Source organism: Oreochromis niloticus, linkage group LG11 (genome assembly GCF_001858045.2).
Source record: "Oreochromis niloticus isolate F11D_XX linkage group LG11, O_niloticus_UMD_NMBU, whole genome shotgun sequence".
NCBI lineage: Eukaryota > Metazoa > Chordata > Actinopteri > Cichliformes > Cichlidae > Oreochromis > Oreochromis niloticus.
The window spans coordinates 19,959,152-19,981,498 of record NC_031976.2 but is presented as its reverse complement, the minus strand read 5'-3'; the positions used below and the strand labels follow the sequence as shown (position 1 = coordinate 19,981,498).

The 22,347-nt window shown below is 40.1% G+C and overlaps 4 protein-coding genes across 10 annotated transcripts in view; 2 read left to right on the top strand and 2 right to left on the bottom strand.

The window, feature by feature from the left end:
- The window catches only part of tmem67 (transmembrane protein 67), a 16,924-nt gene extending 15,926 nt beyond the window's left edge, over window positions 1-998 (bottom strand). For both annotated transcript variants that reach the window (XM_005472742.4, XM_005472743.4), the window contains exon 1: window positions 743-998. In XM_005472742.4, the coding sequence (XP_005472799.1) occupies window positions 743-947 (205 nt within the window). In that variant the 5' untranslated portion in view covers window positions 948-998. The remainder of the gene's footprint in view (window positions 1-742) is intronic.
- Window positions 1-22,347, top strand: part of tex10 (testis expressed 10) — a 32,268-nt gene that overhangs the window by 4,652 nt on the left and 5,269 nt on the right. Inside the window, exons 1-10 of one of the 3 annotated variants that reach the window (XM_005472747.4) lie at window positions 13,381-13,566; window positions 13,806-14,002; window positions 14,511-14,698; window positions 14,791-15,117; window positions 15,208-15,420; window positions 15,521-15,773; window positions 15,863-15,975; window positions 18,388-18,635; window positions 18,718-18,853; window positions 20,572-20,741. In XM_005472747.4, the coding sequence (XP_005472804.1) occupies window positions 13,820-14,002; window positions 14,511-14,698; window positions 14,791-15,117; window positions 15,208-15,420; window positions 15,521-15,773; window positions 15,863-15,975; window positions 18,388-18,635; window positions 18,718-18,853; window positions 20,572-20,741 (1,831 nt within the window). In that variant the 5' untranslated portion in view covers window positions 13,381-13,566; window positions 13,806-13,819. Of the gene's footprint in view, window positions 1-13,380; window positions 13,567-13,802; window positions 14,003-14,510; window positions 14,699-14,790; window positions 15,118-15,207; window positions 15,421-15,520; window positions 15,774-15,862; window positions 15,976-18,387; window positions 18,636-18,717; window positions 18,854-20,571; window positions 20,742-22,347 lie in introns of those variants that run through there. The other 2 variants (XM_005472746.3, XM_025911482.1) reach the window with 2 other exon arrangements.
- Window positions 1,823-4,609, top strand: rbm12ba (RNA binding motif protein 12Ba). Of its 4 annotated transcripts, none has more exons than XM_019364503.2 (2): window positions 1,823-1,877; window positions 2,671-4,609. In XM_019364503.2, the coding sequence occupies exon 2, from the start codon at window positions 2,705-2,707 to the stop codon at window positions 4,412-4,414; it is 1,710 nt and encodes a 569-aa protein (XP_019220048.1). In that variant the 5' UTR covers window positions 1,823-1,877; window positions 2,671-2,704; the 3' UTR covers window positions 4,415-4,609. The 4 variants fall into 4 exon arrangements, with proteins under 4 accessions (XP_019220048.1, XP_019220049.1, XP_013130299.1 ...); XM_019364504.2 differs by lacking the exon at window positions 1,823-1,877 and adding an exon at window positions 2,017-2,041; XM_013274845.3 differs by lacking the exon at window positions 1,823-1,877 and adding an exon at window positions 2,082-2,315.
- si:ch211-197h24.6 (uncharacterized) lies at window positions 4,843-13,008 on the bottom strand. The gene is made up of 12 exons (XM_003450928.5): window positions 12,865-13,008; window positions 9,898-9,985; window positions 8,380-8,410; window positions 7,353-7,430; window positions 7,118-7,257; window positions 6,915-7,040; window positions 6,587-6,632; window positions 6,326-6,391; window positions 5,873-6,219; window positions 5,670-5,774; window positions 5,307-5,400; window positions 4,843-5,163 (listed from the first exon to the last, which is right to left on the bottom strand). Exons 2-12 carry the CDS (start codon window positions 9,967-9,969, stop codon window positions 5,120-5,122), a joined length of 1,149 nt encoding a protein of 382 aa, XP_003450976.1. The 5' UTR covers window positions 9,970-9,985; window positions 12,865-13,008; the 3' UTR covers window positions 4,843-5,119.

The following is a 22,347-nucleotide window of genomic DNA, read 5'->3' as shown; positions in this document are numbered from 1 at the left end:
GACCACAGAGGTTATTGATGGGAGAGGACATGCAGGATTGATGTGACAGAGGAGAATGCAAGGGATACAGTGAGATGGCGGTAGATGATCTGCTTTGGTGACCCCTAAGGGGAGCAGCTAAAAGAAAGAAGGAAAAAAAAGTACAACTAAAATGAAGACCTATATGTTACAAAATAAGGTTGAATTTGCAATAAGATTTCTTTATGATCAAAGTAATCCACAGTAGTTGAGAATACACAGCAAATGGTAACTGGGGCAAAACGGAGTACTCATGTTAGAAGCCATCATTAGTTTGAAAAATGTACATTTATAAATTATAAAAGAGCCATCTATTTAGCTTCCTCTCAGATTATCACAAGTCAGAAGGCTTACAGCAAGCAGGCCTCTGAAAGCAGTGTTTGTGTCCTCCTGTGCTCTCCAAGCGCAGCTGGCTGCTTTGTGCTCTTGTTTGAAATAATATTATTTGCATGTGATCAGCTTTGATCAGCATTACTTATATTTCAGCTCAAACCTGCTGTCTAACTTTACTCAACGTCAAACAGACTCCGTGCATTCCCCTTTATCTCAGCAGCGTGCTAGCTCCTGAGCTCATTATTTTTGCACCGTGCACCCTAGCTTACTTTGGCTTCTTTGTGGTTAGACTTAAACTTTATTTGATCAGCGGTAAGATACTTTTATTTTCAAAGTGGCGTCGTTTGCTCGATTCCGGTGATGCGGTGTGATGATGGTGAGGTTAACCGACCTGTTGTGCTCCGCCGCTGATTTGGACCGCACCTCACACACGACAAACTCGAAATATCGAAAAACTCCTCCGCGCCGCAGTCTGATGGGGTCCTGAAGGGGATGGTGAACGGCTGGCACCACAGGAGGTCGATGTACATTAAAATAAACAACGTTACAGGCACTTTGTGTCTGATAACGAGAAACGGTAGCGTCTCCGTCGCCATGGTAAACAACGTTCTTCCCTTTTTTACCCACAGTGCTTTATGCGACGTGATGACGTAATGACGCAAATGATTAAAAAAAAAAACTACCTGAAATAAAACAGTTAAATTAATTAAATATTAATTTAATATTAATATTAAAAATATTTCTATATAAAATACTTTTTTATTTTAGGGGAAATCAATTAGTATTAATCTGACCATTATTTTAGCTCTATTAGAAATTCATAAAGTGGATTTTCTTCATATATAAGATGTAACTTTATTTAAATGTGTACTTAAATGTAAAAGTTTCGAATTCTGTCTAGTCCGATCCATCCCAGTGAACACGTTAACACCTTTAGCTCTGGTCTCCTGTCTGTTTGTGAGTACAATAAATCATAGTAGGTCTGACTGCAGTCTTCTAAACCTTGACACCTCCCCTTTCACACTTGCTGCTCTACTTCACCCTGTCTGGACGCCCTTCTTTACCTCTCTTTACCTCAAGTATTTAAACTCAGCTTTAATTTTTACACTTGCCTCCTACATTCTTCTAAATAATATAAAGTTACTTTCATCTGCTCCTTTATTCACAAGGGGCCACCACAGCGGGTAGTTTAAAATAAAATAAATAAGGTTTGTTTTTACCGATTTCACTGCAAATAGGCACATTGAAAACCTCCATTGCTTTAGGTACTGATAAAAACAAGCTGAAGATCTAACCAGATTTTCAGAAGAGCAAGATTTTAGAAAATACACCTATTGCAAAGTAGTAACTACTTGTTTTTGTTTGGGTCATCAAGTATTTTTTTAACGTCTGAGTCATACGGGACTTTTGACAGGAAACATAATCTGCAGCTGCATCTTGCATTTCCACTTCCTTACACAAAGTACGTATGTTACTATATCGGCATAGACCTCAGGGGAGGAGGGAACGCAACACTTAGTGATCAAGTAAGATTTTAAAAATCTAAAGACTTAAGTGAAATGCTTTAAAACAGGAGAGCAGATTAGGAGATGCACAAGCCTTACAAAGAGAGTTGAGGTAAATAACTGAAGCTTACTCATTTTCAGATTCATGACTGATCAATTCTTAGCTTGGGAAACCAACACTCAAGGTTTGTTTGTTTTTTCCCAGTTTTTTATCGATAAAATACTATTTTTATTTAATCATTTGCACTTTAGTCATTTGCTGAAACCATTTTTGCTGTGTTTTTATTTGAAAAAAAAAAATAATAGAAACGGGGATATGTTTAGGCTCGCAGGACATGATTGTATTGAATCAACTAGGACACTGGATAAAAGAGAGCTGTGGGCAATGTCATGCAGATTATTTTTGATGTACAGTGATGCAGTTCTCCCAGGAGTTACGCTCCCCTCCAGCAGGTGGCGGTAAGTCTATAAAAAGTCTATGGGGTAAGGGGTTAAGTGGGAGAGGCGGGACAAAAGAGATTTTAAGCATGGTTCCACGACTAAAAGTTTAGTCGGGTTTATAGCAGTGACAACGCCCGCCATGCCAGCTTTTAACGAGTATCTGTTGTGAGCAGCTGTGGTGAGTATTTGTACGGATTTCAAGGAAAGAAGAAAACGTGTTTTTCCTCATTTTTCCTGCGCCTTCTCTTTTGCTTTCCTCCAGCAAGACACGTGTTCTTACTGAATGTGCGTTTCGTGGTCGTATGCTAACACACAGCCCATATATTGGCTCATATCACCCGTTTTCCTTTTCTCTCACTTTTTTTTTTAAAAGGTGTCTCTTAACTTGGTGACCTGGTAGCAACAAAATGACCATAATCCTGCGACTGGAAGGTCTGGATGCCAAGGCGGGTATTGAAGATATTCGGGCTTTCTTTGGCTCTGTTCGAATTCCTGATGGTGGAGTGTGCATTGTGGGAGGAAGGCTCCAAGAGGCCTTCATTGCATTCAACACAGAAAGAGAGGCCCAGCTGGCCATGCGGCAGACTGGGAATGTACTCAAAGGCTCTAAGGTGACTCTGCACATAAGCAAGATGGAAGAGCTGGAGCACAGATTAGAGACCGTTTTAAAGGAGAAGAAGAAAGCCTCCCAGCATGCTGTTAGACTGCGACCACGTGCAGCTGTAAATCGCATGTGTTCAAATACGAGGCCTCGCGATAATACTGCAGGTCTTTCACCTTCTTCTACATACCCAGTTAGTCCTGCTAGTTCAAATCTATCTGTGAATGCACAGAATGTTCATCCCAGCACTGCAGATATACAGACTTCAGATGCACAATCTCTTGATCCCAGTGCAGCCTTTCTTCTTGGGATTTGTACTGTTCTTCAAGGTCTTCAGTCAACCCACCAACGAGATGTCATCATCGCAGACAGTCCTGTTGCTGTAGGGAAAGAGGAGAGGACACCAGAACAAACTCTAAACTCGCAGCCAGGCTACGTCAGGCTCTTTGGTCTGCCACCCTCAACCACAAAAGATGATATCTGCCATTTTTTCAAAGGCCTGACTGTACAGGAAGCCATAGTAAATGTGAGGTTGGGATTAAACCATGGCTGCCTTGTGAAGTTTGCTACAATGCAGGATGCATGTGCTGCTCTTAAGTTTAACCAGCAATCACTGGGCCCCTTCTGCGTGGATGTTCGTGGAGCATGTGAGAAGATATGGAATAGCGCGCTGCAGGAATGTGAAGATGCTGTTGATGTTGAGGAGATACGCCACCAGTACCCTCTTAAAGAAAGTGTAAACCACAGGCAAAAATCTGCTTCTGTACTGCGCCCCAAGAGGAAGTCCGTCAACCGGCTGCTAACTAATGGACCAAAAAAGCTAAAAGTCGACAGTGAGTCAGGAACTCCAGCTGTGGAGTACATTGTTATGGTAAGCAATCTGCCCAAAACAATGACCAAGACCGAAATAAAAGAGTTGTTTGGATGTGCAACCATTCCACACAAAAATGTACAGCATCTGCTCGACAAAGAAGGCAACAGAACAGACACTGCTTTTCTCATTTTTAATCGAACTGAAGATTTTGACTATGCAATGAATCTCACTGGCTGCCATGTATGCTCCAATACTATTACGGTCTCATCAATCACAAAGGAGGCAATGAGAGAAAAGATGAGCAAAATGCATCTTAAATGTCTCAAGTATCATCTAAAGCCCAAAGACCCAAGAACACAACCAAATCTAAAGAGAAAATCTGGCCTAGTTGTTCCCCCTGAGGGGTCACTGGGTGCGGACATGGGCCTGGAAGCTAAGACTTGCCTGTTTATAAGAAACATGCCGGCAGATGTGGATAAAGATCAAATCAAAAGCCTTTTCAGCAATTACAAAATAAAGAAGGACAACATTGTGTTACTTCGCGACAGTGAGGGAAGTGGCATCGGTGAGGCGGTGATTCAGTTTAAGACAAAGAAGCTTGCTGCGCTGGCTCAGAGGCTCCACGGGAAAGACTTTCTGGGAACGAAGGTGCTTCTGACCTGCATTACCATGAAGCAGATGGAGGACATCTTGGCAAAATAAATTTGACAATTTTTAGACGGCGCTCTAATGTGGACAGCCGTGTGACACTGTTCAAAGCTTTATTTTTCATTCAAGTTTTTGACTGCAGTTCTGTTTGTGGCAACATTTCTTGCATGAAACATAATTCCGCATTTCTAATACCTGGTTCCTGTTTGTAAGTCATTTGTATTGTTTAAAATAAATCCTGAAATACTTTGTTGGTTTATTTATTCACCAAATACAACTGCTAATGGAAAAAATCCCTGTTGGATGGAAGATGGAACTTTCAGAACCTGCACCCAAGATGAAAAAGAAACCAATCAAGCTAGTTATTTGTGTCCGATACTGCCCAAGGAGGGTCTCAAATACAACTTCCTAACCTAGAGGATCCATTAGGACCTGGAAATACTTTGATGGGGAACATGAAATCAACCAGAAACACATCTTTATGTCCATTAATAGCTTTTAATAGCTGTGAAATTTAAACTGAAATGATCAGGTAAAGTTGCTGGATACAACAGAAGACATGTAAATCCTTCCAAGTTATAAATCTTGCCATATTCTGAAGAAGTAAACATAATTAAAACAAGGACAGCAAAAGACGGAAAACCCAGTGCATGAAAATATATATATATTTTTTTAAAAGTACATGAAATCAACATCTGGACAGCAATGACCCGTGTGCATGTAGGACAGAAAGATGAGAAGACAGACTTGTTGCATCTCTTATTTGTAATATCTGGGTGGACCGTCATTGTACCGGGATGGACCTGTAAAAAAAAGAGCAAACTATTAAAAAGTGGACAGCAAAGAATGATGCCTCACACACTCCTTTGGAGTCCTTCATTTAACAGTCCTTGGTATTTGAGCCATGGATCCGTCATAAGAAGTCTGGGAGAAGGTGCATGTATACCTGAGAGGCCACCTGAGAATCGGTTGCTACTGCTTTGCATTCTAGGGGGTGAAGAGGAGAAGTTTGTGGAACTCATTGATAAGCTGTTGGGCCCCTGAGGAGGAAACGGATGCCACAAAATAAATGTTTTAATCTGAGGGACAAGCGAAACATCAGAAAAAGAAAATTTGTTTTTGCTCAACCTTTCAGAGCAAAGGAAACCTAGTGCACACAGCTGAAACAGTTATAATTAAATTATAACTTTAGTACTCAGCTTGCCGAATAAGGTTTAAAGGCTGATCTTTAGTGTTTGGTTTCAAAATTATTTCTAGCATAGATACTGTTTAAAAAAAAAAAAAAAAGCAACAACTCAAAACACCTTACCCCTGATACACTCCTGAGTCGATACTCCATCAGCACATCTGTTAGTTTCTGCGTCACCTTCAGCACCAGCTGGGCATCGCTCTCATTCTCTATCCTGAAAGTATCCTAAAAACACATTTTGTAAAATTACTTTCTGAATATAAATATGAATATTAAAAAAAAAAAAAAAGATGCTGACTTTAAACCTAATGTAAGAAACCTACCAGGTATGTGAGCAAAGTATGGGGAAGGCTGCTAGATTCTGGAGCTGCCCCCATTAATCCTGGCCTGTCCATTGGTCTGTCCATCAAGCTACTACCCATCCGGTTGCCCTGGTACTCGTCTGAATACATTTTGTTTGGACGTTCATCCAGCAGTCCACTCCTTCTGTAGCTGTCTCTTCCACCGCCTGAACCACGACCCATATTATCCATGAAATTTCCCCGATCCATACCAGAGTCAGAAAAGTCTTCCCTGGAAGAGTAGCCTCCAAAGCCGGACTCCCCAAATTCATCTACGGGATAATCAGGATGAAACTCCCCTGGGAATCTTGATTCAGAGAACCTGGGACCTGTGAGATACAGGTTTATTACATTTCAATTCACATATTTTTATTTTAATAGAACAGAGATATTCATGCACATTGAGAAAATTAATGTCAATCACAAAGAACTCACCAAAGGGTGGCCCCATTTGTCCCATTCCTGGAGCTGGTGAAGGACCGGCTTTAGGAATAGCAGAGCCTGTGATGGAAGGATGTGAGAAATTAACAACTAATGCGAACGAATGGAAATCCTTTAGTCTTGTTAAATGCTAAGCTAAGCTTTAACCCCAACTAAGTAGGAAAAATTTTTGTTATTTATTTTTTAAACTGAGAAGCTGATCTTAGTTTTTGAGAACTTAAAAACATTGAATGCAAACAGAGCAGAGTAACTTACGTAGTCCTTTAAAAGCAGGAATGTCAAAGGGCTCCCTGAGGATCACCTAAACGTGATAACGGGAACAGAAAATGATCAAATCCAAGATATTGTTAAGTGCACCCACCCCTCGAATGTAAACATTGGAGACTTTTAGCCCCACCCGCAATGTTAAAGTTTTAGGAAGACCAAACAAATATGAAGTTATCTGGCAGTAGCTTGGAGACTGAATTTGAACTTGTGTCTAGTAAGAGAAAAGTAAAAATCCCAAAGCAAACACACCAATTCAGCAGACCCACATTACAGTGAAGCAACATAAAAGCTGGACTATCACAGGTGTAGCGCTCACCTTGATTTGTCCCCTCCCCTCAGTCTTTTCAACTTCCGCCGCAGCTTCTTTAATGGATTTTCTGATAGCAGGGTCTTTCACGGCATCTTCCTCCTCATGCGTAATCTTGTCAGGGTGGGTCTTTTTCTGTGTGAAAAGCAGAATAAAATAATGCAAATGATTCTGCAACCTCCAGTGCAGACTTTGAAACGGACAACACTCACCATGTATCTATAGCAGTGTTTCCAGCCTTTCACATGGTCAACAATGTCATGCTGCAAGCTGGCCATGGCACACAGTTTGCACTGGTAGTGTGGGGGGACAGATTTACTGGGGCTGCGGTACTCCCACACATACTGAAGGCCTGCAGACACAATGATTATTCATTATTCACTTCTTTATGCAAGAAGGAGAGGAGGTAAAGTAGATGGATGTGAGGAAAATCCCTTTGTTGCTTACCGATCACACAGTCTGTGATGCCCTTCAAGATTTTGTTGAGCGAGGGAACAGTATGGATAGAAGATCCCTTGGAAAACACTGGGAAAAATAATAGTGGTCAGCATCAAGAGAGGCTGAATTTTTAACTAAAACAAGTTATGTCCTGCGAACTAGTAAAAGACAAATTGCAATTATTTTGGTTATTAACAACCACTGTGCTGTTTCACAACCTGCAATGTTTAATGGACTGGAATTTATTCCAAATTTTACATGGATGGATCAACCCAAACTTCCCATGTGAGCTTGGGAGAAAAAACAAACAAAAACAAAATAACAGGAGCTCTTAGTTAACCCCCATTTAGGCCCAAACTGAGCAGCAGAACAACACATCCTGTGATGCACTGCTTCTCACCGTGCGCAGCCGCAGAGCGGTAACTTCTGTGTTGCAATCACCGAAGCAGTCCTCTTGCAAACGCACGACAAAATTAACACATAATTTAAAAAAAAAAAATTCTGCTAAGCAGGCAAAGTTTACGTCTAAGAAAAAAAACAGTTGAATGCAAGTCAAGCCAGTGTAACACAGGCAACTGGTAAAAATTTGATATTGCATTCAGCAGTATTAAAAAGAAACAAGTGCATTAAAACTTAATTAGTAACCAGTGCAGATGCATGGTAGCATAAGCCATGTGACGTGCGCTTTTAAGGCTAATGGTGCTGCTCTTCAGTGTAGCAACATCTTAATGAGACTGGGTTGGATTGTTATTAAAATTATTCAGAAAATTTCCAAAAACCATGCCGAAAACTGGACTTCAAATCGGAAACTTTTATGCAGGAAATGTTTTGCGTGAATACTTTTGCAGTGATCTCCAAAGACCAAAACAGTAGACTGCACCACATAAGACTCATCACCCCCCATCCTCAAATCTCTGAGGTTGTGAGCCTCACTGAGTGGTGAACATGCCACCACACGTGACATGAAGCACGGAAACCAAGGTCTCAGGCTTCAACTCTCAACACTGGAAGTGGCACCATGTGTAAAAGGACTTACCTATATCAGCAGAATGCTGCAGCTGCCTTCTCTGTCAGCAGAGGGAATAAACCCACGAGAAGGAGAGAGACACACAGGAAATTAGTGACAGGATGACACTAAGCAGAGGACTGAACTCCTTGTCCAGATCCGCCACACAACCATTACGTTCTCATCCTCCTTGACGCCTGCATCAAGCAGTGACAGTCACAGGAATGTGTATAAACGGTGTCTAAATCCTCACCAAGTGAGAATGTAGACCAGCAACAATTTGTTACTACAGGGAAGAAACTGGGTTGTTACACCTGCCACAGTGGTCGCATTGAGGGAGGCCGAGGTCAAGACCTCAGCGATCTGACAATGAAACTGGTAGAAGAGAGCAGGCTCTTCTACCACCGTGCACTGTGGTCAGTGTGATGTGTTTGAAAGCCCCAAATCTGAGCTTGACAGACAATAGCAAACAGAAATCCTGTGGAACAACTAAACATACACCCCCTTCAATGATAAGAGTGATGTCAGCTGTATGAAATATGGAGCCGGTTCCCGTTAGAGGCAGGTGCTGAGGTGGACGCCACTTCATTTGAGGATACCTACTAATAAAGAAAACATATTTCCAGGCATACAACTTTCTTCAAGATAAGCAAAAGGAGATAAGACAGACACAGGCAGCCAAAAATTGAAGACACCGAGTTTAGATTATTGAAGTTAAATATCTAAGCAAAAATGTAAATACTCACTGTAATTCCTGCAGTTACTGTTTTGCAGCTAATTTGCATTTTAAGTAACTGCATGTAACTGATAAACACCAGGAGAGTGTGGTTTGGAGGTAAAAGTCCAGCACTGAGGGTACTCTGCTGTAAAGTACTGACTTCACCAGTGGAGCTTTGTTCACTGGTGGCAGATCATAATTTCTGTTGCAAATAATGAACTGTTGAGTTTTTAACCTCATGCACAGTGGTTGTACAGAACGGTGATGTGTCCACTACCTGCCGTTTAATTGAGCAGTGATGTAACAACGTCTCTTAGGGAAAAATTGGACTGGATATGTCGCCATTGACTTTAAGTCCTCGAGAATTTGAATCAGCAAGTGATCCGTGATTACCACTTTTGAGTGTGACAGCGCTCAGTAGTAAAAAATGAGTGGCCTGCCATGTGGTACCGTTTAAGACAAGCCAGTTTATCTCACTTTAGAATATATTCAGAACACCAAAGTGAATAAAACCAGTGTTAAAAACAAACAAAACAACAACTCTTTAAACCGCAACAGGGTTGACAGGCCGCAGATGTGAGGCCAGAGCCAGTGAATAATGTCTTCAATAACAAGACTGCAAATGAAGCAGGCCTGAAGGCACAGGAGCAAGCTGGAAGCCCACAAATTCAGGGGTGCTGCCACCCAGCACTCCATCAGGTACCACAACAGCAAAATTTGGGGAGGATGGGGGGAAATTATAGGAAATCCCACATTTCCTATTTTAGGTTTTTGATACTGCACATTTGGGCTCATGTGGCATTGAAGTAGAGCCAAGGGCTGACACTTACCTTTGGATTCTTCTTTGGATTTGGGGGCCCACTTTGTGGTGGAGGCTGGTTTCCTGAATTTTGATCCTCCATTTCCTCAGCGTTGTCACTACAAGACAAACGATGTCTTATTCCTGGTTATCAAATCATTACACATACTAGTATTAATTACACAGTTAAAACTAGGGATGTGTGCAACCAGTTGACTAATTGTCGCTGTGTCACTAGTCAATATTAAACATACTCGTTGTTTAATCTAATTGTTCTAAATGTAAATTTTAAGTGATGCCCAATGCTGCTAAATTGTTACGCAGCCATCTGTCACTAGATGGAGCATCGGTGTTGAAAAATGCCACAAATCTGTTACTCTAGGTCTGATTTTTTTGTTAACACTATTAGGGTTAATTCTTTTAAAGGTGAAAGAATGAGACTCCAGATACAAGTGGCGGAAATGCGCTTTCTCTGAAAAGTGGATGAGCTTTTCCTTAGTGATAGGGTGAGCAAAGTAGAGCTCTGAACTGGGAATTTTAATTTACTAAAAGCTTCTGATCATAGCGGTATGGGACATGGGATTGTAAGAGATCTGATAAATAACTTGGATCAAGCCCATGCGAGCGCTTATATGTGAGAAACAATATTTTAAAGAGGACCAACAAGCTGTGTAGCAATTTAATAGGTGATATGATCATTCTTCCAACTATTTCTTGGGAATCAACTGGTACATGGAATCAGCAGCATTGTGAGCCAATGGCAATTGTAACAATTGTGTTTTGCTAAGTCCAAGATACACTATATGGACAAAAACATCTCCGAATATACTATAACACAACTGGAAAAGTCAGTTTGTGAAATTTCTTCCCTCATAGATATTCCACAATCACTGACCATGTAAAGTTACAGAGCAGTATCGCGGAGATGGATAGTTCGTAAAAGCCACCAGTGCTCTGTTGACTCAATAACTGCAAACCTCCTGTGGCATTGACATCAGCATGAAAACATTGCTCCAGGGGCTTCATAGTATGGGTTTTCCATGACTGAAGAGTAGTACCTCCTAATTCAGATCAAGGTAATGGCTCGGTCAAGAGTAAAAATAGAGAGCAACCTGATTGCAGCTACTACAAAACAACCAACCAACCAAACAACTAAAACTCTAACACTGCATGTAACACTACACAATGTATTAAATATTTTCACATTCTGCAAGTTGTGGTGACTAGATGGCTGCCCAGAGTTGCACACCCACAACCACTTTTGACCACAAGGTGACAGCACAGGCCCGATAGAAGGAAACCTTTCTGCAAACAGTCACACTCTTATTTGGACTGACGGCAGTTACTCTCAGATAAATTGTTGAAGCTTTAAAAATAATTACCATTTAATTTATAAATGCAGACAGATTGGCAACATGCCTCAACATGTCTCATTGACAAAGACTCTTTCAGAGTCTTTCACTTCAGAGTCTTTGTCAATGAGCACAATTCGAGGGGACTCGACTTAACTGGCTGCTAGCTGGTTGTAGTCTGCTTATATTCTTACTGAGAAAAAAAGGTTGCTGAGTGTAAATGTAATAGTTAAATGTGAATTTGTGCCCAGATACACGATTTTCACAATTTCCAACAATTTACCACAGTTAACTGCTGTGTTATAAACAAATTGCATGTAATCAGTAATAATTGACAAAATTAATGGCAATATTTCTAGCAGGTTTTAGTGAAGGTGTTGTATGTTTATACAATCTCAGCAAAAAATAAATGAAGTGAGATAACTTCATTTTGTTGGATAAAACAGATACAGATACAATAGTATAAATACTCTACCCGAGCACTCAAAGCTCTTTTACACAACATACCTCATTCACCCATTCAGCACTTTTTTCTATGCCTGCTTTCTGTCCAACATAACTCCAATGAATGCATCTGAGAGCAACTTGGGATTCACTGTCTTATCTGGCATGCAGATTGGAGCAGCCAAGGATTGAACCATCAACCTTCTGAGTAGATGATCTCCTCTACCCTCCTGAGCTACAAGCCACCCCATAATATGGTGGCTGCATTAGTATTGTGATAAGATCACGAGGACTTCACAAGGGTGAATACTCAAATCTTGATGTGTTAATCACTCGTCCTCGGATCACACTATATGTTGTAAGATATGCAACACTTTTAAAATATGCAAATCTGTACTGTACTGTAGAGTTTGATAATGTTTATCTGATTGCAAAAAACAAAAAGGAGAATTTATAAATTTATAACATATTCTCTAAGTTGCGACTTTCTGATCCAGCCAGGTAATGAGTTGTTAACTTTGTTTTGGGAAACGTGCTACACCCCATCTACATGTGCTTTCGAGGAGCTAGCCATTCAAAACAAAGGGCAGTATTGTTACTACAGACAATACTTTTTAAATTCTTTTTTTCAGAATTTAATAACTTTATCAACGAAACAGAACAGCAACAGTACTGGTGGAAAAGTAGCAGCGCAGGCGGAAATAAATCTAAGTATTACAAATACAAAAGGAGAATGGGCCATCTTAAAAAAAATCTTGTAATATTGAAAACTCAGTTTTAAACCTGTCGTTAAATCCTCATCTTAATTATCTTATATTTGTATTTAAGTAACTCATATCTATTTTGCTCATAATTATCTTTTGAATGCAGGAACAACAACGAAACGGGGAGTCTCAAAAGTGTTGTCTTTTAGTTAAATATTATCACCAGGAACACAATTTTCTGCAGTATCGCCCAAACAAATTTCAATGCGTAGTAGTTTTTTGTTTTTTTTTAAATACAAAAAGATTTAAAGACGTCTCGTTTCTTTAATCATCAAATGTTAGCGCTGTTAGCTGTGGGAGGGCCACAAGCCGAGCCTTAATTTACATAAATTATTTGAAAAGAAAATGTGATTGTAAGACACATCTTAGCGACCCCAAACGCCACATAGGATAGATATCCACATAACGTAATCAAGTGTATTATATTATCAAACTTACACGAGATACTTAAGTGCAAACTGCGAGTTCCTCCTAGCTCAAGGTGAAAGGAGAATATAACGCTAGCCGAGCTTCGGGAGAAGATTGTAGTCTGATGAACTCGCCGGTTTAAAAAAACCAAAAACAAAACAAAACCAAAACATGTTGTAGAGCTATTTTGTGTCCGCGCTTCACAGAAAGACCTAATCTATTTTCTTAGAGGAAACAAAATGACAATTATTCTCATCTATTTGTGCTTTCAATTTTATTATAAACTAGTAAGTTAATTGTTCCAAGGCATCTTCGAGGGCAGCTATTTTTGGTGCGTTTATTTTACACACCGCATTAGCGTCCAGGCGCAAAATTGAAGGGAAATAATAAATTACCTAAGAAAAGAAGGCTTGTGTTTTTCATTTTATTTCAAGTTTGCGCACATGATGACGCTCGAGCAGATATAAACTCGCACTTTGCCCCAGTTTGGAGGTTTAATTTATTATAAGCACCGCAGGAGCAGCAGCTAAAGTGCACACATCTAACGCACAGTCTTTGTGACCATGTACACACACAATCAAAGGACCCAATGTAGCCACACGAGACCGAATAAAGATCATTTTCTTTGTATATGTGCGTGTATGTTTAGTCGTTAGCCGGGTAGACACAATTTAAATTAATGTTTTATGCTGTGTAAATTTCCGACTTTAGACTGCAGACATTTTTATTGTGGTGAGTACAATTAACTACTACCGCTAAAAACTGTTGCAGGGAAATGATAGGCAAGTTAGCAGAGCAAGCTAGCTGTGCTGCTGAGTATCAAAATGTACTATTAAGAGTAAAAATAACAATGTTAACGGTCCTGACACAAATTATGTTATTATTGATACGTGTTCAATTTACCATAGGTTTATGTGTCATTAAAATTAGTGCATTAATTCACTTCCCGCATGTCATTACACTGACAGCAGTCTAGACTGCAGAGATGAAGGCCAAAAAGAAGAAGAGGCAGGATGACTTCCAGAAGGTGAAGCTAAAAGTGGGAAAGAAGAAGCCCAGAGCTGATAACGCCACCAACACCAACTTTCGGTCCAAGGGGATCTATCTGTCTGAGCAGCTAAAGAGAGACACGAGTGGACCCACAACACACAAACAGCTCGGTATTAATGTAAGATCTGAGATCTTTTCAGATTTTAGCAAATTAAAAAAAACATGCCATAAGCTTGTTTCATTGAATATAACAAGTTTGTCTTCTTCCATAGTGACAGTAGAGAGCAAGTAGAAATATGTTGTGGATGGAAGAGGAATGAAAGTCAGTAAATTCAAGACAGAATACATGTGTGTGAATGAGAGTGAGACAGGTGGAAAGGCGAAGATGCAAGGATTAGAGGTTGTGAAGGTGGATGAGTTTAAATACCTGGCGTTAGACATGCAAAGCAACCGACAGTGTACATGAGATGTGAAGAAAAGAGTGCATGCAGGGTTGAGTGGATGGAGATGAGTCTCGTGTGATTTTTTTGACTGAAGAAAAGCTGCAAGAGTGCTGTGATCTATGGTTTGGAGACATTTGCTGTGAGGAGGCATATGATCCACTGTGGTAACCCTTAAAGGGAGCAGCCAAACGAAGAAGAACAACAGCAACAAATTTATCTCATTTTTTTTCCCTCCTTCCACAGGACCTCCTGTCTCAGCTGCACCATTACAATGCCAATGTGAAACACAGTGCCTTGTTAGGTTTGAAAGAGTTGCTGTCCATCAGTCCCTCTTTGTTAGAGCAGCATCTTTCACGCTTGCTTTCTGAAGTGGCAGCTGTTTTAACAGACAAGGATCACAATGTTCGTGTGGCAGCTGCACGTGTGCTCAGGTTAGACAAGCATGTCAAAAATACAACAAACACATTTTTTTCTTTGTTTAAATATATCTAAAGTAAACAAACTTGTTTTAACTTGCTTACAGGTACATTGCACAGTGTGTGCCTGCAGAACGCGTGGCTCCGTTTTTCCCCCTCCTCAGTGCTCATTTGTCTTGTGCCATGACGCACATCGAGAAAGGAATCCAGGAGGATGCCATAAATGTCCTCGACGTGTTCCTGGAGCACTACCCTGCTCTGCTAGCTGCACGGCCTGCAGTTCTCCTCACTAACTTCCTAGAGATGATCTCTCACAGACAGAACAGCGGAGGAGCCAAAAAAGCTTCAGACTCCAAGGCTTGGACCTGGGCGCTGTCCATCAACCCTGACAGGGCTGTGACGAGCCAGCAGTGGCGGCTCTCTGTGCTTCTCAGGTATGGAAGCTGCATGTAAACACAATCAAGAAAAATCTAAGTTAATAACTCTGAATGCCAATCTTCCTGTTTGTTGCACCTTTATCTCAGGCTTGGGCGCTTTCTCCAGGCAGTTGTTGAGGAAAGACCCATGGAGGAAAGCGATATGTCTGTCCCAACTGAAGGAGTTTTTGGTTCTAGCGGAGAGGGTCGATTTACACCTCTTCATCTCAACTGGGAAGAGCTACCGTACAGCAAGGTTGGAGTTAAGATTTATGAACATTCTGGGGCCAAACCAACTCCACACTCCACCTTTAAACTTAGGTATGAAATCTCTGACTTTAGTAGCTGTCCAGAAATAGTTCAATTTAAGCGTTTTTGTTTGTTTTTTTTCATTTGTTTTTTAAATTCTTTCACTGTGCAGACCTGAGCAGGATCCAGGAGCTACAGTAAGTGAGGGTCTAGACTCAGCTGAGACTGTTCAAAAGTTTGCAGCTACTCTTGTGCCTCTCCTGCTGGAAGTGTGGGTCGAGGCCAGCACCAATGACACCCCGTGGAATAACACAGAGGGGGCCCACCTGCTCACTCCAGATGCCATGTCAGTAATGTTCCAGGTCTTGTCTATTCTGCAATTGCTGAGAAAACTGGCCCCACAGCGGGAGAACCAGAATGCACTGGTGAGATGTGACTTGCATGTCTTTTCTTTTTTAATTTTATTATAATGTAAATGTTTGATCAACTTCACGGACATTTTCGTTTTCTTTAGGATGCGTGGTTCCGTAAAGAATACCTGGGAGATTTTAAGCAGCACTTCATTAAAAACTTTCCCTACGGGAGCCGGGATACACCCAGACATAAAAAGAAAGTTGATCTCAAAAGGTAAGAAAGTTCGTTGTTGGCATTCTTTTTATCTTTGGTGTTTTTATTAATGCGTAGCTGTCATAGGGCGAGAAGTGGGGTACATCCAATCCAATCCAGTCCAATCCAACTTTATTTATAGAGCAGTTTAAAAACAACATAATTGACCAAAGTCCTTTCCAGTAATAAAAAACAGAGATAACAGTTAAAAAAACATACATTAAGCAGACAAAGAAGTATATATAAATAACAATAAAATAAATACATAAATGAAAAAAAGAAGATAAAAATAAATCAGTATATATTAAATATTAAAACATGAATAAAATAGACAATAAAATATACAAGGAATAAAATTAACAAAATAGAAATAAAATGACTAAGAGTGACCTAAAACTGACTAAAAGCTGACTCTGGTGCTACTTCGAAAAAGCCTTGGAAAAAAGGTGTATTTTTCAAAGTGATTTGAACATTTCAAGTGTTGGGGCCAGCCTAATATGGAAGGGCAACTTATTCCATAATTTGGGGGCCACAACAGCGAAAGCTCTGTCCCCCCCGGTGTTTCAGTCTCGACATGGGCACAGCAAGGAGTGACTTGTCAGTTGATCTGAGAGACCTTTGTGGAGTGTATAGGTGTAGAAGGTCTGACAGGTAAGTAGGAGCCAGGCCATTTAAAACTTTAAAAGCAAACAATAAAATTTTAAAATGAATTCTAAAAGGGAATGGCAACCAGTGTAAAGACAGCCAGTGTACATCCTGGACCGGTCAGCAGCCTGTTGATTGGCTGACACAGAAAGGCAGACAACTATTGAAATTTATGCCTACAGTCGATTTTCTCTGGACTCTGGAAGGAAGTTGGAGTACCCAGGGAGACTGTGGCTTATGCTTCAGCTGGAAATTTACTCCGTAGCTACGCCATAACTGCAAACCCATCTGAAACCGTACGGCATAACCTGACGTACATCTTGCTAGAAATGTAACTACACGCCAGTTTGTTGCAGCCTGCAGCTACTGTGATTGGCCTGTTCAGTACTGTTATTTCCTCCTGTGCATTTGTGGCTACTTTTTACTACAGTTTTTGGATTTAAAAATCATTGCCTGTTTATAAGGAATAATAACCCTAGCATCACTGTAAGGACTCACAAATATCAGCAAATTACTGGAAACTATCAGAATGGACGTGAGAGAATGTACAAAAAAGTCTAGAGGGACAAATATGTTTGCCCAGAGAAATCTGACCACAACAAAGAACAGGCCAGGAGAGAAAAAAGTCCCAACATTTATTTTTTTCTGTCAGCTGGTGTATAAAAATACTGGGTCATGACCATGTCAGCCACTATGTAGATCACATTGTAGGCTCTACAAAGATTCAACACAGAAGTCTAAATCAGGCCTTAGGTGGTAGAGTCGGCTGTCTACCAATCAGAAGGTCAGTTCAAATTGTAAATGATAAAGTATCCTCGAGTTGCCGCGGTGAATCAGTTGGAGTATGAGTGAATGTGAGAGTGCTTAGGCATAGATGTGTGTGATTGGGTGAGTGAGACTTGCAGTAAGAAAGTGCTATGAGTGATCAACTGAGTAGAAAAGTGCTGTGTGAGTACGAGAGCAAAGAAACCACACAGGGGTTTAAACCCAGAACCTACTTTCTGTGTGGCAGGTGAGTTCTCTTAACCTGTGGGGACAGCTGTAACCACTGCGCCGCAATGTTGCCTAATTATTTATTAACGACATTAGATTTGATGTCGTTAATAAATAAGTTAGATGTTAAATTTTTTTTTTTTTTTAAGGAAGCTTTTGAAATTTTTGACCACTTCTACGTTGCAGTGGATCAGTGTTTAATTGTCGTTTCTTTAAAACAGCTCATTGCCCAAGGATGCAGCACATTACACTTTGCCTCTGCCTGTTTCACACTTTTTTCTTGACTCACAGCTTGTGATAAGATGCAGGGAAGCTTAACAATCTGCCGTCAAAGGCACTGATGAGGAACACAAACATGATATGCTTAAAATGTTTACATTTCTCAAAATATTTAAATTCACATCTTCTTTTATTTACATTTGTATTATTACAAATTTGTATTTTTTTGCCATATTTCCTTTTGTCAATCACTCAGTATATATTTTGAGAGTTGAATGGATAATAGATGCTGACTTGTTGAAGGCTGACTGTCATTTATTTAAGAACTTTGATTTTAAATTGATACATTTTTGCTTTTTTTGTAAAGTTTTGGTTGTTTTTTTCCCTTCTTTTTCTCTCTTTTTTTTTCCCTATGTGTTTGTGCATAGCTCTAAACTGTAAGTTTTGAGTTCTTCCTTTTAAAAATTGTAAAAGATTTAAGCAGCCAATACAGTCTGATCCTCTACTGGTGGTTATTTACTGTGTATGAAATTCAGACTAGCTAAGATTGTCCTCATCTCACTCTCCACTCTTCAGGAGCAAACAGACAGCAGCCCTTCCTGCTCCGACTGTGGATCCTCTTGCCCTCAACATCACACTCTGCCAGGTGATGGTGTCCCTTAGTCAAAAGCAGGGCGTTGGCCAAGAGGCAGATGCAGACTGGCTGACACCACTGAGGACATTTGTCCGAGACACTCTGGGGAGCGGAGTGAAGCTGAGCTACAGGCAGCTGCAAATGCTGCTGGGTACCGTGTGGAAGATGGTCCTCACACAAAGAAGCAAAAGTAAGCGTGTGTGTATATATATATGTGTATATGTTTGAATGTTGAGCTGTTTTAACTCTGTCATATGTGCATGTTTGTGCAGCAGTGACAGAGGACCTGTTGGCAGCAGTGTATATCTACTACAAGCAAAGAAACCTCCCTCTGCAGACACGATCTCTGCTGCTGTCGTTCTACAGCAAGCTCTACCTGCAGGAGCAAGGGCATGCACACCTAACCAGGTAACTTGTTCTTAACATGTAGGATTTTTGAACAGCTGTTTCTTTAAGTTTTCCACTTTAGAAGCCAAAAGTTCATACATCACATGGCATGGCATGGAGATATAGAAGACAGGATGATAGCATCAGCATAAATAATCATTCATTTTAGTTTTTTGTCATATTTTTCCTCATAATTTAGTAGTTTACACTTTGGCCAAACAAGCAAAAGATTCCTGGTTCTCTGCCGGGACGGGACAAAAATCTCTTTTAAGGAAAAATATATTTTAAATTGAATACACAGAGCTACCTGCTGTAGCACCCACTTATGATTAAGGAAGCAGTTGAAAGTAGTTTCTTCTTCATCATTCAGGCATCCCCTGCAATGACTTTATGCCCAAGCAGTTGTCCCAGCTCACATTTTGTTAGCTGCTGATTTAGAGTTCTTGTATACGGGTCATTCCATGTAAAATCAATCAAAGCCTCTGGAGGGTCTCCGGATCAGGACTATGAGGTGACAGCAGCTTAGTAAAGTGAGTAAAGGGGACATGCCAAAAGAAAATAGTCCCAAGCTGAATAGGCAGTAAAGCAACAAATGCAAGGAGAGTATCCCCTGACCCTCTGTGATCCAGGCTCAAATTTCAGGGAAAACTGTTATAAGAGTGTTATAATGTTAATTATATTACAGGTTATTTTGACTAAGAAGAAAACATGTAGGTGAAAAGTAGAGCTTTAATATGCCGTTTGCCCAAAATTGTCTTTTTGAAGTTTTCTCCAGTAAATCGGCAAACAGATAAAACATCTAGAGTACCAATGCTTGTTACTCCACATCAAAGCCAGTAAATTGGTGCAGTTCTGCTGCTGAACTTTGATATATCCCGTGATATTGATGCTCACTGATGGTCATAGAAAAAAAACTGTACTGAACAAGAACCAAATTCTGGCTTTAGATTGCGGCACTGAAGTGCGTGTAAAATGGATTTGATTTAAAGAGTTTAAGAGAGTTTAAAATAATTTTTCAGCCCTGGAAATTCCACTAGGATATCTTTTGTGCTCTAGAAGTTATAAGAGCTCCAAAAAATACTAGAAAAAATAACATGAATAAAAAAATAGTCACATTTACCCTGTGTACTTTAAGGGCCTGTAAATAGGAAAAAAATGTCTTATTGTGATAGTAAAGTTTTTCATGCCTTTATTAAATATTCTAGCTGATTCTGTGGAGGTCGGAATTGATTGATTTTATGTTTATATGGCCCTACAGCAAAATCATGTAACCGTTACCACAGCAAAAATAAACTCATATCCCTCTTAACACATCTAAAACGTGGCGTAATTATTAAACTGTGAAGCACTGCACATATACCACAGTCCTCCCCTATAGCTGCGTTGTTTCTGAGTTTCAGACTATCCATTTGACTTCTTCCGAATAAAAGATTGTAGAAGATTTATGATGATCATGTGTTGCACAGTCCACATGAAATTATGCTTTTCTCATGTAATTGTTTCGTAACTGTCCCGAACTACAAAGAACAAAATCAAAACTACCCATTATCACATCTGTGCCTTCCCTGAATAGTTTTATTTTTGCTCGTAAACAAAATGTAGTGTAAAAATAAATCTGTCTCACTTTGGTGGTCACATTAACTTGTGCTCAGATGTAAGAACTGTAACAGTTGTGTAATAACATCAGGCCTTGATGTGGTGGCCTTGGGTTAACATGCCCTTTTTGTGTCTCTCTGAAGGAGCAAGGTGCTGTCTCGCTGGTTGGCATCTCTTCCTGTGCAGTTGTCCCAGTTGGGCCACCGTAACCCAATGCTGTCTGCGCAGCTCATCCTTTCCATCCAGGCCGCTGCTTCTCGAGGCAACAAAGACCTGCTCAGCAGTCTGCAGACGCATGCCTGCACGCTGTATGGTGAGCATGAAAATGCAGTGATCATAATGTTTGGGGCCGCTTGTGAAATGTTTTTTGGGGTGGGGGTGCAAATGGAGCAATCATACTTGAGAACTGAGACCCCTTAGAAAAAACTCTGAAGTGTGTAATCTGTCATGATGTGACTCCTGCTACCAGAGATCTGTACAACGAAGCAGGATTTGGACTGTTAAAGGTTCCCTCAAGTTTAGTCCTGAGTTTTCAGTATTATGGAGGTGGTTCACTTATTTCCAGGATAGTTCGCTATGGTTACTTATGATGCGGACCTAACCAGCACAGATTATGGCTACGTCCAGACGTACACGGATATTTTTGAAAACGCAGATTTTTCTATGCGTTTGGGCCTTTCATCCACATGTAAATGGCGTTTTGGTTCACTGAAAACTGACATTTTTAAAAACTCCTGGCAGGGTGGAGATTTTCGAAAACTCAGTTTTTGCGTTTAGGTGTGGACGAGGAAAACTGAGATTTACTCACGCAACGTCAAAGGTGTACGCTGTTTTTGACGTCATGCTGTGTGACACGTTATTGTTTACATGAAATAAATTTATACAATGGCGGATATAGACAAAATACTGTTGCTGTTAATCTTAATATTTGCAGTTTTTCCACGCTTACATATACACGCAGTTATTGTCCCTCCATTTAGAAAGACAGAGGCATCAGAGTGAACTTCGGATGTGGCTTCTACATTCAACACAGACGCTCTCACAACCCAAATCCTGATGTCGGTTTTGAATAAATTAAATTTTTTTTAATTAAATTTATTTATGCTGTATGCATTTTGTTCATTTCTAAGTTGTGAGTCTACACAGCAGCCAAAATACTGTCTTTAGTTATTAACATTTGAAATGATGAAGGCACTTGAAAAGTAACACAAAATTATCTGCCGTTCCAGAAAAACAAAAACTTTTCAGAAGTGCTTCAGGTTTTTTGAGGGCACAAAACCCTGTTTAGTCTTTCCCTCCCGGGCTTCTAGACTTCTGATTGGCCAACATTTCGTTTTTAGCGTTTACATGTGGACGGAGATATTTTTTTTCAAAACTGCACATGTGGACTTTTTTTTTTTTTTTTCAACGGAAACGGAAAATCTCCTTTTTCAAAAATACCTGTGTACGTGTGGATGTAGCCTGTTCCAAATTAGAGATCAGCAGGTATGAAATAACCGTCTACTCAATCAGTTTTCTGAAAAATGGTATCACTGTTGCTTGTAAAGATCTTTTATTTTTTTATTTTTTTAAGAGTGTCTTTATGTAAGTATGTAAGGCCTATCCTGGGGGGGAAAAAACCCCATCATCTGATTGGGAACATGTTACCCTAAAACCTATATATACCTTTCAGCGTTGATGGTCCCTTTTCGCATGTGCAAACTGCCATACCTTCAGAGATGCAGGCTGAGCACTGACAACAAGCTAGATTATCGCTCTCCTCTTTATTTTAAAGGACATGGTGTCCATTTGTGTTTTCAAAAAGAATTTTGAATTTTGATTTATCTAACTACTGGACTCTTTTCCAGTTTGTATCAGTCCATCTTAAAAGACAGCAGTGTTTGTAGATCATCTGCACATATGCATGAAAGAGCTTTAAC